Source organism: Phocoena phocoena, chromosome 3, assembly GCF_963924675.1.
Source record: "Phocoena phocoena chromosome 3, mPhoPho1.1, whole genome shotgun sequence".
Lineage (NCBI taxonomy): Eukaryota > Metazoa > Chordata > Mammalia > Artiodactyla > Phocoenidae > Phocoena > Phocoena phocoena.
Window position 1 is genome coordinate 63,028,195 of NC_089221.1, and position 12,930 is coordinate 63,041,124.

Below are 12,930 nucleotides of genomic sequence, written 5' to 3' on the forward strand. Positions count from 1 at the left end.
GAAGTCTACATATTTACTTTGAAGGATAAGAAAAGAATTAATTTTAAACCATTGTAAAATGTCAGGATTTAGGGTTTTGTTTTGTTCTGATTGGTATTAAATACAAATATTCCCCTGTATTTGCTGCTTCAGTTTTCATATAACATCAATTTTCCAAAGCAATATGGACTTGCATTATATTAGTCTTTAAAATGTTGTATGAAGCCAGGTTGGGTAACATTTTTGTTTTGAGGCACAGGACTTGAATTACCAAGTGACACAGTTCAGTTTATAATATAAATAGGTTTTCCAGGAACCTGTTTTACATTAGAGACTGCTACAAAACTAAGATAAAATTGTTGTGAGACCACCAAATAGGCTTGAAGCGAAGTTGACCCAACCTATTCACCTGTCTTGGAAATTAGCAAGCATTGCTACAGTTAGCTTGATGCCCACTAACGGCCTGAGTCATGGTAATTAAAAAAGACTGGCTTGATTAGGTCCAGGTCCTTGTGCTACATGGACCTTCACCCAATGAAAGCATTAGAAATTAACTTTATGACACCACAATGAGAACCAACAATACAGAAATCATAAAAATATACCATAAATCAAAATCATTATCTATTAAATTAGTTTTGAGCTGAGCTTTGGTTATTGAAATAATTTAAAGGAACTAATAAATATGCAATCCACACTACACCTGCTTATAATCATAAAGAGAGTTTTAAAAATCCATTTTCAACATGAAGAGATTGTTTGTGCCTTATCCCCAAACAATAATACCCAAACACTGAAGCAAAAAAGTCAGCTATCTATTTACCTACTGGTGACCAACAACAGAACTTTAGTGCTTTCAGGAGTCAGGTCATTTTCACCCTTATTTTACAAAGCTAAACCAAGATTTCTGTTATCAGAAGGAGCGATCTGCTGCTAGGCTCTGCCCAAACGTCAAGCACCTGCTTTCTCTGGTCTGGAGGCAGATGGTACATCATAAAAATAAAAGTCATGGGGAAAATGCACAGAAAGATATTCCCTTTAAAACCCTTTAGGAGGTTCTTTTTTCCTAAAATCTAATGCTATAAATATACATGTTTATGTTAACATCTTAGCTTAGAATTTGGGAACTGATTCAGGGGCATTAAAAAAGTTTCCTTAGCCTGATTCATATTCATGTGTTCACATATTTCCATAGAATGGGGAAACAGCCTTTACTTTAGCTGATTAGCACCTAAGGCAGGCCAGAACAGGAATTTTGGAATCCTAACAAATACACTGAGCGAAAGCAGCTGTCATCCTTATCCTTCAATATTACTGCTAACTGTACCTCCATTGAGTTCTCTTATAGTAACTAAGACACCGCTTAATAGGTGTTTGAATCAGCTCAGGCTGCTATAACAAAACAGCACAGATGGAGTAGCTAAAACAACAGGAGTTTACTTCTTACAGTTCTGGAGGCTGGTGAATCCAAGATCAAGGTGCCGGCCAATTTGGTTCCCCCATGAGCCTCCTCTTCCTGGCTGGCAGACAGCACCTTCTCACTATGTCCTCAGGTGGTAGAGAGAGAGCAACCTCTCATCTCTCTTCTTCTTCTCATAAGAACATTGATCCCAACATGGAGGTCCCACCTCATGATCTCATCTGAACTAATTTCCTCCCAAAGGCCCCGCCTCCAAATAGCATCACATGGGGCTTAGGGCTTCAGCGTATGAATTTTGGAGGGACACAAACATTCAGACCATAACAATGGAATAACCTCATTTATATTTGTGGGATTTGTATAGATGAGCTAGGCTGTAATAAATTGGCCTCATAATATGCTTTTCCACAATAATTATGTAGGGTGGTGTTTCTCAAACTTTAGGTGCATCGGAATCCCCTGAAGCTTGTTAAACACAGATCTCTTGGCCCGACCCCCAGGGATTCTGATTGAGTAGGCCTGTGCGGGGACCTAAGGATTTGCATTTGTAACAAGCTCCCAGGTGAGGCTCACACTATCTGTTTGAGAACCACTGATGCAGGGGTTCCCTTTGGAATGTTGATATCAGTTATGATCCTTTGGGCCTGTATTGGCTTCTCAGTAATACCTGTTTTATGCTGAACATATTTGAAATGTGTCAGTTTGCTTATACGCAGATGTTGCAGTTACATACAAAGATGCTCTCAATAAGCAGATGGATAGATCTGCTGGGGCGAGGCTGCTTCGTGCTGTGAGCACCCAGGGAGAGTCAATTAATGCAGTATGTCTATGTCTCATTAGCTAATTGTGACTTCACAAGTCACCGAGATTTACAAGTGTCTGCTGACATCTTATCCTTACTGATTTTTAATCTTAGAATTTAGATCTGGTCTTTAAGGTTGCTGGATTCTGCTATCTTACTTACATCTACAAGCACGTTGCAATTGTTCGAACTAATATCAAATTTTGACAAATTTTAATATGAAGCATTTGAGCAATGCTTACTATATATGTTCAACTCATTTGTCCTATAATCATACTTGGCTAAATTTTAAAGCATGGCTCTGTCATGAAACAGCATAATTTTAAGATTTACTTCAAGTACACTTTGGAATGTAAACATACCTTATTTAGCTTTATAAAATATCCCAGTCCCGCTTCCAGGGGATTTGTATCACAGTTCATCTAAAAGGGAAAACACACATTTTAAATCTTAGATGAGTGCAAATTGTCTTAATAACATCACTTTCATATATATTTTTTAGGGAAGAGAACACTTTTTCACTATGAATATAGATTCTGAAAAAGGAAAATTGTGGACTGGCCTCAAAGTAATTTTTTAAATCTAAAATTCAAATGTAGCCTTTCAGCAAATACTGTTATTTCAATAGCAAATTAGAAACTAAAATTCACAGTTTGTTTCCAAGGCTCTCTTTGTATAATAAACATCTGAGGGATACCACAACAATGATGTCTTCCCAGAAACAAGACTTTCAGAAGCTTTTATCTAATAATTTTACATAAATAGGTTTTGAAAAGGTAGTAAGTAATTTACTTATCTTACAATCATCCAGAAATTGGGATAAGTAGAGGAAAAAGCAGGTGATAGGAAAATGGCTTCTACAGAGTTCGGGAGAGGGAAAAGGAAAAAAATAGAGATTGAATCTCAATCTTTTCAAATTGGTTGAGTTATTACAACATAGTTCAAGGGGAACTAAAGCCACTATTTGAGACTAGACCTGATTTTTGTTTGCTTGTTTATTGTGTTGTCGTTGGTCTATTTTGCTCCAGGAGAACTGGTCTAAACCTCATAAAAAGTTGCCGAACTTAAAAAAAAAGACAACACAGCCCTCGTATGAACTGCATGAGTAATATAAACTTGTTTTACATAACATAAAATTTCGGCCTCATATTTCCTAATCCATTTGAGCACCTCTAAAATTTTTACCTGCTCAAAGTTTCAGAATTCCAGGAAAAAAATGAAAACAAAGCCCAGATGCTTGATTGATGTATTAACACTAGAGGGCGTGCTGGCACTGCTGGGAAATCGGAGGGACGGGGGATGGAGAAAACCATTTCAGAGGAGGGGTCCAAGGGAAAAGGCAGGGAGGCGCAGAAACGCCTGACCGCAAAGGCTGCTTCAGCTGCTTCATCCCTTGTGGCGTGTGGAGGCAGAGCCGTCCTCTACTTTTCTCCCTGCAGCAGCCTCCGCTAAGAACCCCACCCACACCCGGCTTGTAGGCTGAGAATCCTTATAACACAGCACCTCTCCTGCAAAACAGTGACTTGCCCCAGGGCCCTTGTTCTTTCAGGGGCTCTAGGAGGTTGCCCTCTCCACCTCAAAGCCCACTTGCTTCTGCCCCTGGTCTAGCTGTCCAAGGGACGCTGCCTGCACTTTCAAACCCACTCTGCCCTCAAATTTATTGTTATATCCTAGGCACTTTGTAGACTATCTAATCTCGACAATAACTCTGGAGGAGAAAGATTGGCCCTATCTTATAGAGAAGTAAACAGACTCTAGAGGGTTAAGGCCACACAGTTAGTATGTGGTGGAGGATACATCTGAACCCAAGAGACCCTACCCTGAAGTAAGTACATCTTTTACCACTGTCCCTTATCTCACCTCCCAGGCCTAAAACCTTAACGTCTTCCAAGGAAACTAGCAAATCTGAAAAAATTAAAGGGTCGAAAAATAGCCTGCCATATTGGAGATAAAACAGAGAACAGAGTAATCTGGACCAAGTTGTTTATTATTTCTTAGTGTGATTGTGTTTTGAACAGGGATTGTGTGTAGAACTGCCAACTCTTTGCCCAAGAATCACCAATAATACCTCCTTCAGGGAGAGTTGAGAAGGTAGATGAGATCATGCCTATGAAAATGGTGTGTAACTACACAAATAGAAACCCTGAGTTCCCACTATTAATGGTGGGAATGGGCTGGACCAACGCATCCCAGACCACCAACCCCGCCCCCCTCAGAAAGACCCCTTTGGTTGCTACTTCCCCAAAAGGTGCGGGATAAGAAAGGACTGAGGATGGGCAATGTGACAGAGGAGAAGGAAGAATCTGAAAGGTAGTCCTCAAGTCCCGTGGGGTAGGCAGGCTCCCTTGGGATAGCCACAGCTCCCCACACAGTCAGAGACAGATGTCCGGGCTTCCCTGGTGGCGCAGTGGCTGAGAGTCCGCCTGCCGATGCAGGGGACACGGGTTCATGCCCTGGTCCGGGAGGATCCCACATGCCGCGGAGCGGCTGGGCCCGTGAGCCACGGCCGCTGAGCCTGCGCGTCCGGAGCCTGTTCTCCGCAACGGGAGAGGCCACGGCAGTGAGAGGCCCGCGTACCGGAAAAAAAAAAAAAACAAAAACAAAAAACAGAGACAGATGTCCAGGGCTCTCTGCTAAGCAGGAGGAATTAGGGCAGAATAAACATTATGTCACAATTCCACTGAATTTGCAGCTGGGAAATGGAGGAGAAAAACCTCTTTCCCTAATTAAATAAAACTTCGGGGAATTCTCAGGTGGTCCAGTGGTTAGGGCTCTGCCCTTCCACTGCAGGGGGCATGGGTTTGGTCCCTGGTCTGGGGAACTATGATCTCGCATGCTGCACGGCATGGCCAAAACAAAAAAAAATTTTTTTTCTTATAATACATACTTTTACAGCCAGAGCCAATGCTAATGCAGTTAAAACTAACCCTTATATAAAAATCAGATACAATACACGTAAAATTTTAATAAAGATGCTAGCATTTCAAACCTCTGACCCCCAGGCTCTGAAAGCTTTCTCCAGTCTTAAGGCATTCATGGCATAGGTTCCAAAATTGTCAATTCCCTCTTCCTGGCCTGCATTCATGATAACGTCATAAAGTGCCGCAGAATCTTCTCGTCTGTGGTACAGCTCCCAACCCAGCTCACCTGAAATACACCCACAAGTGCCCACCAGAGTAAGAATGATGACCATGGAGTCTAATGTGCATTAGCTAAAACACATCAATAAATGGAGAGATTCCATTTATGCAATATAGGCACTGTTGAGTTTTAAAAGACCGGTTCAGAAAAAGGTTGCAACCAAACCCCACTGCAAAGGAGCCTGCCATATCACAGATGCTCTTGTGTCCAGTCCTGTCCCCCACACAGAGGGTAGCATCTAGGACATCTCATGACACACAAAGACTGTGAGGCAGGAGTTACTCTTGCCCCTTGACCTCAGCTTCATAATGTTAAGTCAGGAATTAGCATGGCAGAGTTTATCAAGAAAAGGGGTTCAAGGTTTAGACACCTCAACCCCCAACTCCTTGGCCCCAAATCACAAGGCTTAAAGATAAAGGCAACTGATGACAATTATTCAACTGGTCTTCGCTGCGGGATAGCCATAGTCTCTAATGCCCCCCACTCCCCCCTCCTTCCCCATTTGGTCACTTCATTCACCATTAGAGCCGTGGGCAAAAAACAAAGAAAATGACACCCAACCCAAAGAGCCTGCTTATTTTTTATTCTGCTTATGTTTTATTCTGGTCACCATTTTGCCAAGGTTGGGCAGAGGAAGGATGGTGAAAAGGGACAGCGGAGGCCCAGGGAAGAGCTATGGCCTTTATACTGTGTGTTCGTCTCATTCCTCATGTCAAGGGCTGATGGTGAGGTGCTTCTCCAGGACAAACACCAGAACGTTAGCAACACGTAATTGAGTGAATGCCTGGGCACCCAGTATGTCTTCTGTGAAGGGACAGGGAATCTACAGAGAGTTAGAAGTGAGCCCAGAGCACCAATGGGGAGCATTTATTCATCCCTGTTTCCAAATATCTACTATGTGCAATGTTAGCTGCATAGCAAGTCTTCCCTAATGCACTTAGAGTCAGAAAGAAAGATGATCAGTGGTAATGCTTTAAGAGCGGTGCCTGATACATTCACGATGTTCTCTATGGGAGACTCTATCAATGGGAGACCATTTTGAATGTTCCCAAACAGAAACAGCTGGCCTGAATATTCTGTCAACCCTTCCAACTATTCCAACAGCCATCTTCTTCCCACTTTCTTAACTACCTTTCCAAATGGTAGGCAGCTAGCTATGAGCCTGGAACAACAATTGGAAATCTGTGAAAGGACTCTCTCAGACGAGGAGTGAATAAACAAAATTGTCAGAAGAGTCAGGCAGGAGAAATCTTTCTCCAAAGTTAAAATGACCAAAGTGAATGTGTGTGTGTGTGTGTGTGTGCGTGCGTGCACATATTTCTGGTAACTGCTTTAAAATTTTAGAGCCTTATTCTAGGTTGTTTTCCAATTCTTACCAGTATAAGATATCCTGATAGCAGTGACAGGAATGTTGGAAACCTTTAAAGACTTGGTCTGAAGAAACTTGAAAACATCATCACTAAGATCTTCAGAGGTCAGTTTCTGAAGGACCTTTCTTGCATGTGGCCCTGCGACGCCAAGGACCCCAAGCTCATCGGTTATGTTTTTAATTTCAACATCATATCCACCTTTGACAGCCTCTTCTTCAATCCATCTGCATTTGAGATTCATAAACATCGTGTTAAATCCTGCTTGAATAATGCATGTTGGTAACAGATTATTTCTCGGAAGAAATGCTCTGTGTCTAGAATTGCCAGAAAGTCCCTAGAATGTCATTTCACATAGATCACCTAATTTTTAAAGTTGAGGAAACTGAGTCCCAGAGATGTTAAATGATCCTCTTTAAACTACCCACTTAAATGTGTGGGCAATTTTTCACAGTACGGAAGGACCCTTCCGTTTAAACAAGATCTGCCACACGATTCTTTTAAATAGCGACAGCCCTATTGCATTTAAACTGATGATTCAATCTTGGGAAAATTTTCTCTAATACCTGTACACAGGAGGCATGCTTGTGTTGCTAAAGGTTAATAATGCACCTGCCACCAGACACATACTTGCTTTGACAATGACAAGGAAAAGATTAAAACTCTAAAGACTAGTTTCAATTTCTGAGTCTTGATGAGTTATTGGAACCCAGTGATAGGGCTCATTTATAATTTTTTGAGCACTCCCTGGAGCTACACAAGTCTATCAGAAAATGACCATCTGGATTGACACAAAGCTAAGCTACTAAGATGGCTCCCAATGCACCTTGGATTGGAGGCTATAATTTGCATCATTTTACAACTAGAGTGAGAATCTGTCAGAGTAAGATGTTTATTAAACAACAATATTCCAAGTATTTTTGAAATATTGAAGATTAGAGAGTTTAGAGTAGACTAAATAATAGACTAAAGCTTCGTGTGAAGGATTGACTTGGCAGGTCAATGATTTAGATGCAGCTTTGTGGCACAAAGCGTGAAAAAGGAAGAAGAAAAACCAGGGAGGCAGTTCACTAAAGTGGACCAAACGTGGGCATCAGAATCAACAAGGCTGGCTTGAGCAGGTTACTTTAACCCAAACTTCACTTTCCTCACCTGAAATTGGGAATAATACATACCTTGCAGATATATCTATTAAAAGAATTTATTGAGATAATGTGTAATAATGGTTTTGACATATTGGTGATGCCTAACAAAAGGGAGTTAATATTATTAAAACCAGTAAACCCCATGGATGGACTACCTTTGGGAGGGGGATGGTCATAGGGGCCCTTCAAATAATTTCCTCTAAGAGACATGAAGTTTATTTAAAACAATAAGATTTTAAGAATTATAGTTGTACTTTCAATTACTGGTAAACAAACAAACAAACAAACAAAACCTCGGTGCGAGATTGGGTCAATATACAATCCATGTAAAATTTTCTTACTAGGTGTACACTTACCTAAGATCATGAAGTTCTGATCCAGAACCAGTTATTAACAGAAACTCCCCAGGAGACAGGTGAGAAACTGTCAACTCAGCATATACTTGACCTTTTGGTGTTAACATGTGACTTATATTTGTAAAACCCACCTACACAAAAGAATTTTAAATTACCTCAGGATGAAATGAAAATCTTATGTGTCCTTTTAACACCACATGGAAATAAAAATGTGGTTGTCAAAAATGAAAAACATCTGAATGCTATCATTTCTATCAATTGTGTGAACTATCTGTAAACCTAAACCCATTAATTTTGAAGTTTTCAGTTTAAATGACCATTATAATTACTTGTCATAAAAACTACACTTCAGCCAATTTGGGGGTTCCCATTTACACAACTAAACAAAGTCATAAGGTCCTTAGATGATAATTCATTTAACAAAAATTTAAATTTGAAAATTAGCTAGAATACCCTTGGTTAGTTGAAGGGTTCTGGTGTTCATACAGAAATCATTAGGTGAATTGAAATAACATATTGGTTTTTTTGAAAACAAGAGGTAGAGAATTAAGTAGGCCAGAATCCTGGACCTTGTACCGCTATAAGGTTATTTACCTTGGGAATGACATTTGCAAAGAGATGGTCCAACAATCTAATGGAGTCTTGACCTTTGATGTTAAACTTGCCAAATGGTGACAGGTCAATCACCCCTACTCTTTGCATAACCTGTTTATACTCAGAGCCCACAGGATCAAACCAGTTTGTGCGGCGAAAACTTGGCCTGAAACACAATGTTTGTCATAAAACAAGAGTTATTCATTTTCAAAAAATTACAGAATAAGGATATTTTAATACACCCTCTTTGCCTAGAAAATTTCATTTGGGGGAAAAGTGCCACCTGTTCTACAAATCATACATACATATTGGAATCTACTTGATTTTTTAAGTTACTCATCTATCCCTTGACCCATTTCATAGTGAATGAAGTATTAATTAAGTAGAAAATAAGATAGGCCATGTGGGTTCTCAGATCTGGAAAAGAGCTTAGAAGTTAACCAATCCGTAGTTTTCAACCTTGGTTACATATTAGAATCACCGGCGAGGGGGAGCATTTTAAAAATACTAATTTGGGGGGCATAATTAAACCAGAATATATGATGGGTAGAGCTATCTTGTTTGTTGTTTCTCAAACATTTATGCAAATACATCACTTGTACTTGTTAAGATCCCAATTCTGATGCAGCAGGTCTGCGGAGGGGCCCTAGATTCTGCACTCGAACAGGCTTCATGCTGGTCCACCTGGAGTAAGCAAGGATCTGGTCCAACATTTTCATTTTTTAGAGAAAAGGCACAAAGTGACTTCCAAGGTCTTTGCATTAGTTAATGACAGAGCTGGGCCTGGAACAAAGGTCTCCTAACTCATGCAGGGTCGTTTCTAGTTTACAGAGTGGACTATTAATGTGGTATTTTAACTTCAGAGCAGGATGCTAAGTCTGCAAAATGAGTCTTCAGTGGTTTAATTATTAAAATAGTAGAAGAAATAGGCCAGGTCCAAACAGCACAAGGTGAAGAATAGATCTGGCATTTATCTGAGTCGTTTAGGAAAAACCAAACCGGTATTTTGCCCCCAGGTAATCTCCACTGGCTGACTACAGAGTCCAAATTCATTAATCAGCAACTGGCCCTCTACTATACTTCGGACCTTTTAGATCTGATCTTAAAGTAGACACTAAAACCTGTTTAAATTTACAATAGCCCGGAGATGGAAACAACCTAAGCGCCCATCATCGGATGAATGGATAAAGAAGATGTGGTACATATATACAATGGAATATTACTCAGCCTTAAAAAGAAACGAAATTGAGCTATTTGTAATGAGATGGATAGACCTAGAGTCTGTCATACAGAGTGAAGTAAGTCAGAAAGAAAAAGACAAATACCGTATGCTAACACATATATATGGAATTTAAGGGAAAAAAAATGTCATGAAGAACCTAGGGGTAAGACAGGAATAAAGACGCAGACCTACTGGAGAACGGACTTGAGGATGTGGGGAGGGGGAGGGGTGAGCTTTGACGGGGCGAGGGAGAGTCATGGACATGTACACACTAACAAACGTAGTAAGGCAGATAGCTGGTGGGAGGCGGCCGCGTGGCACAGGTATATTAGCTCGGTGCTTTGTGACAGCCTGGAGGGGTGGGATGGGGAGGGTGGGAGGGAGGGAGACGCAGGAGGGAGGACATGTGGGGGCATGTGTGTATGTGTAACTGATTCACTTTGTTGTGGAGCAGAAGCTAACGCACCATTGTGGAGCAATTGTACCCTAGTAAAGATGTTAAAAAAAAAAAAAAAAAAACCTGTTTAAATAAGCAAAATGACAGGTCAAAAAAAAAAGAGAGAGAGAACTGGACTTCCTGGTGGTGCAGTGGTTAAGAACCCATCTGCCAATGCAGGGGACACGGGTTCCAATCCCTGGTCTGGGAAGGGGTTCCAATCCCTGGTCTGGGAAGATCCCACATGCCGCGGAGCAACCAAGCCCGTGCGCCACAACTACTGAGCCTGCACTCTAGAGCTCGCATGCCACAACTACTGAAGCTTGCGTGTGTAGAGCCTGTGCTCCGCAACAAGAGAAGCCACCGCAATGAGAAGCCCACACACTGCAACAAAGAGTAGCCCCCACTCGCCGCAACCAGAGAAAAGCCCATGCGCAGCAATGAAGACCCAACACAGCTGAGAAAGAAAAAGGAGAACTTAACGTGAAAAAGAAACTTTCTTTTCTCTTGGTTTATGGATTCTCATGAGAAAAAATATATAATCACTATTAATCCCAAGTACAATAGTATGCAATCCAAGTATAATGGCAACAACTTTAGAGGAATTCAGAGAATTGTTTTAGTGATGTGCTTTACGTTTTAGCTCAAACTAAAATAGTAAGTAAATGACCTTTTCCCCTAATTTACTAGCAGTGCATATAACTTGCATGATTCAATGCACACACACTAGAAAGCAGTTGCTTTGAGCTATTCCTTGACAAATAGAAAATCCATATTTCCATACTGTTTCCATACTATGTGACTTGGCCAGGCATCCTAAACCAGGACAAACCTTCAGGAGCCAACTGAAGCCATGTGGGGATTTGGAGAGGGTGGAGAAGGTTCTCTGAGCAACTGGAAAATGTCAAGCAGAGGCTTCACCTGGGCTGGTTGTAGGTCTCGCAAGGCCACATGGGTCCTAGATGTGGACCAATGTCATGTGGGATAAACTAAGGCCTGCACTGCACAAAAAGTGATTTTCGTGGGAAAAGGCTCAATGCTCTTTGGAATGGGGTGGAGTGATGGGGTGGGAGGGGGACATGGCACTTCTCTGGGGTTCCTCCATTCCACCCCCAAATTTCATTCTGCGGTGAGAGTGACAGGCAGGTTAAGTCACTCACTTACCTATACCCAGTGTCCTGGCCTGGTTGATAGAACCAGTGTGGCTGCTCCCAGCCTGCATGGAACCCCATGGAACACTTGGACTCCAGGGTTTTATAAAGACCACTGACTCGCTGAGTTGGCCTCCCGGCAAACCGTTCTTCTTTAGGGTAACCAACTGAAAAAGGAAAATTGGTGCTCTGAATAGCATAGAACCAAAACTATAAAATATTTTGAAGGGATTCAGAAAATGGAAAACACAGCACTTAAAGTCTAGAAGCATATATTATATATATATTATATATATGTATATATTATATGTATAATATATATGTATGTATTATATATATACATATATATGCATTAAATTTATGTTTTACAAAAACCCAAAGCTGTATTTATATTGATCATCAAAGGGTAAAGTAAAAATAGATTTAAAAATTAAAATCACTTATGCATTCCTCATATTAAAGATATATATTCATATAGATTCCTTTTTGTGTCTTAGAAGTACATGCTTTTTAGACTCCCTAACCATTCCCCCACAATACACAGAATAAAAAGCTTCTAAAGTCAGAAGTGATGTAAGTCAATTCTGAACACACTTCATAGACAACAGTAAATGTGCACTTTACCAATATTGTTGAATCCATATGACTCTCTTGCTTTGGCCTCGGTGTACTGAGTTGTTGTCCACTTGCCATAGCGATTGGGATCCAATTCTATCAGATCAAAAGGAGGTTCTCCGTGCAGGATCCAGTCACTGAGATATTTCCCTACCCCACCAGCATGGATTATGCCATACCTTTCAAATACAGAAATAAATACCCTGTTACTAACACATATTGTTTTCCAACAATGAAACATGTCCATATATTTAACAAGGCCTCAAAGCTACAGTGTTCTGTGCTATTGCTATTCAGAACACACAATCAACATAATCTTTATGTTATCATATTTTTTCCTCAAAAAAAAAAATCTTTAGGCATCCAAATTAAATGTGCCTGACTTGATAGCTAGTTTCTTTCCACAGTTTCAAGAGCTGTGTATCTGCAAAATAGTCTATGACTCTTAGCTAGTAAGGATGCTTTAGGAAAACGGAGGAGAGGAAGCACACAGGCAGATGTGGTTGGTACCTTATCAGCCCTCTTGAGCTATGATTATCCTCACTAATAGGAACTTTGCAGTAGAAATATGTACACTGTAGAGTGGCACACCCATCTCTTCTCAGACTCAGTTTAGTTCAGGTTCCCATAGCAATGACCTCTGCACAAGGATCTTGGGCCATTATTGTAGAAGAAGCATTCAGACAAAGAGGCATTCACCCA

General features: G+C 40.7%; 1 protein-coding gene across 1 annotated transcript in view; it reads right to left on the reverse strand.

Moving 5' to 3' along the window:
• Positions 1-12,930, reverse strand: part of DMGDH (dimethylglycine dehydrogenase) — a 61,835-nt gene that overhangs the window by 19,603 nt on the left and 29,302 nt on the right. Inside the window, exons 8-14 of the mRNA XM_065875432.1 lie at positions 12,238-12,407; positions 11,627-11,780; positions 8,805-8,970; positions 8,211-8,341; positions 6,719-6,936; positions 5,191-5,348; positions 2,564-2,623 (exon numbers count right to left, since the gene is read on the reverse strand). Of these exons, the coding sequence (XP_065731504.1) occupies positions 2,564-2,623; positions 5,191-5,348; positions 6,719-6,936; positions 8,211-8,341; positions 8,805-8,970; positions 11,627-11,780; positions 12,238-12,407 (1,057 nt within the window). The remainder of the gene's footprint in view (positions 1-2,563; positions 2,624-5,190; positions 5,349-6,718; positions 6,937-8,210; positions 8,342-8,804; positions 8,971-11,626; positions 11,781-12,237; positions 12,408-12,930) is intronic.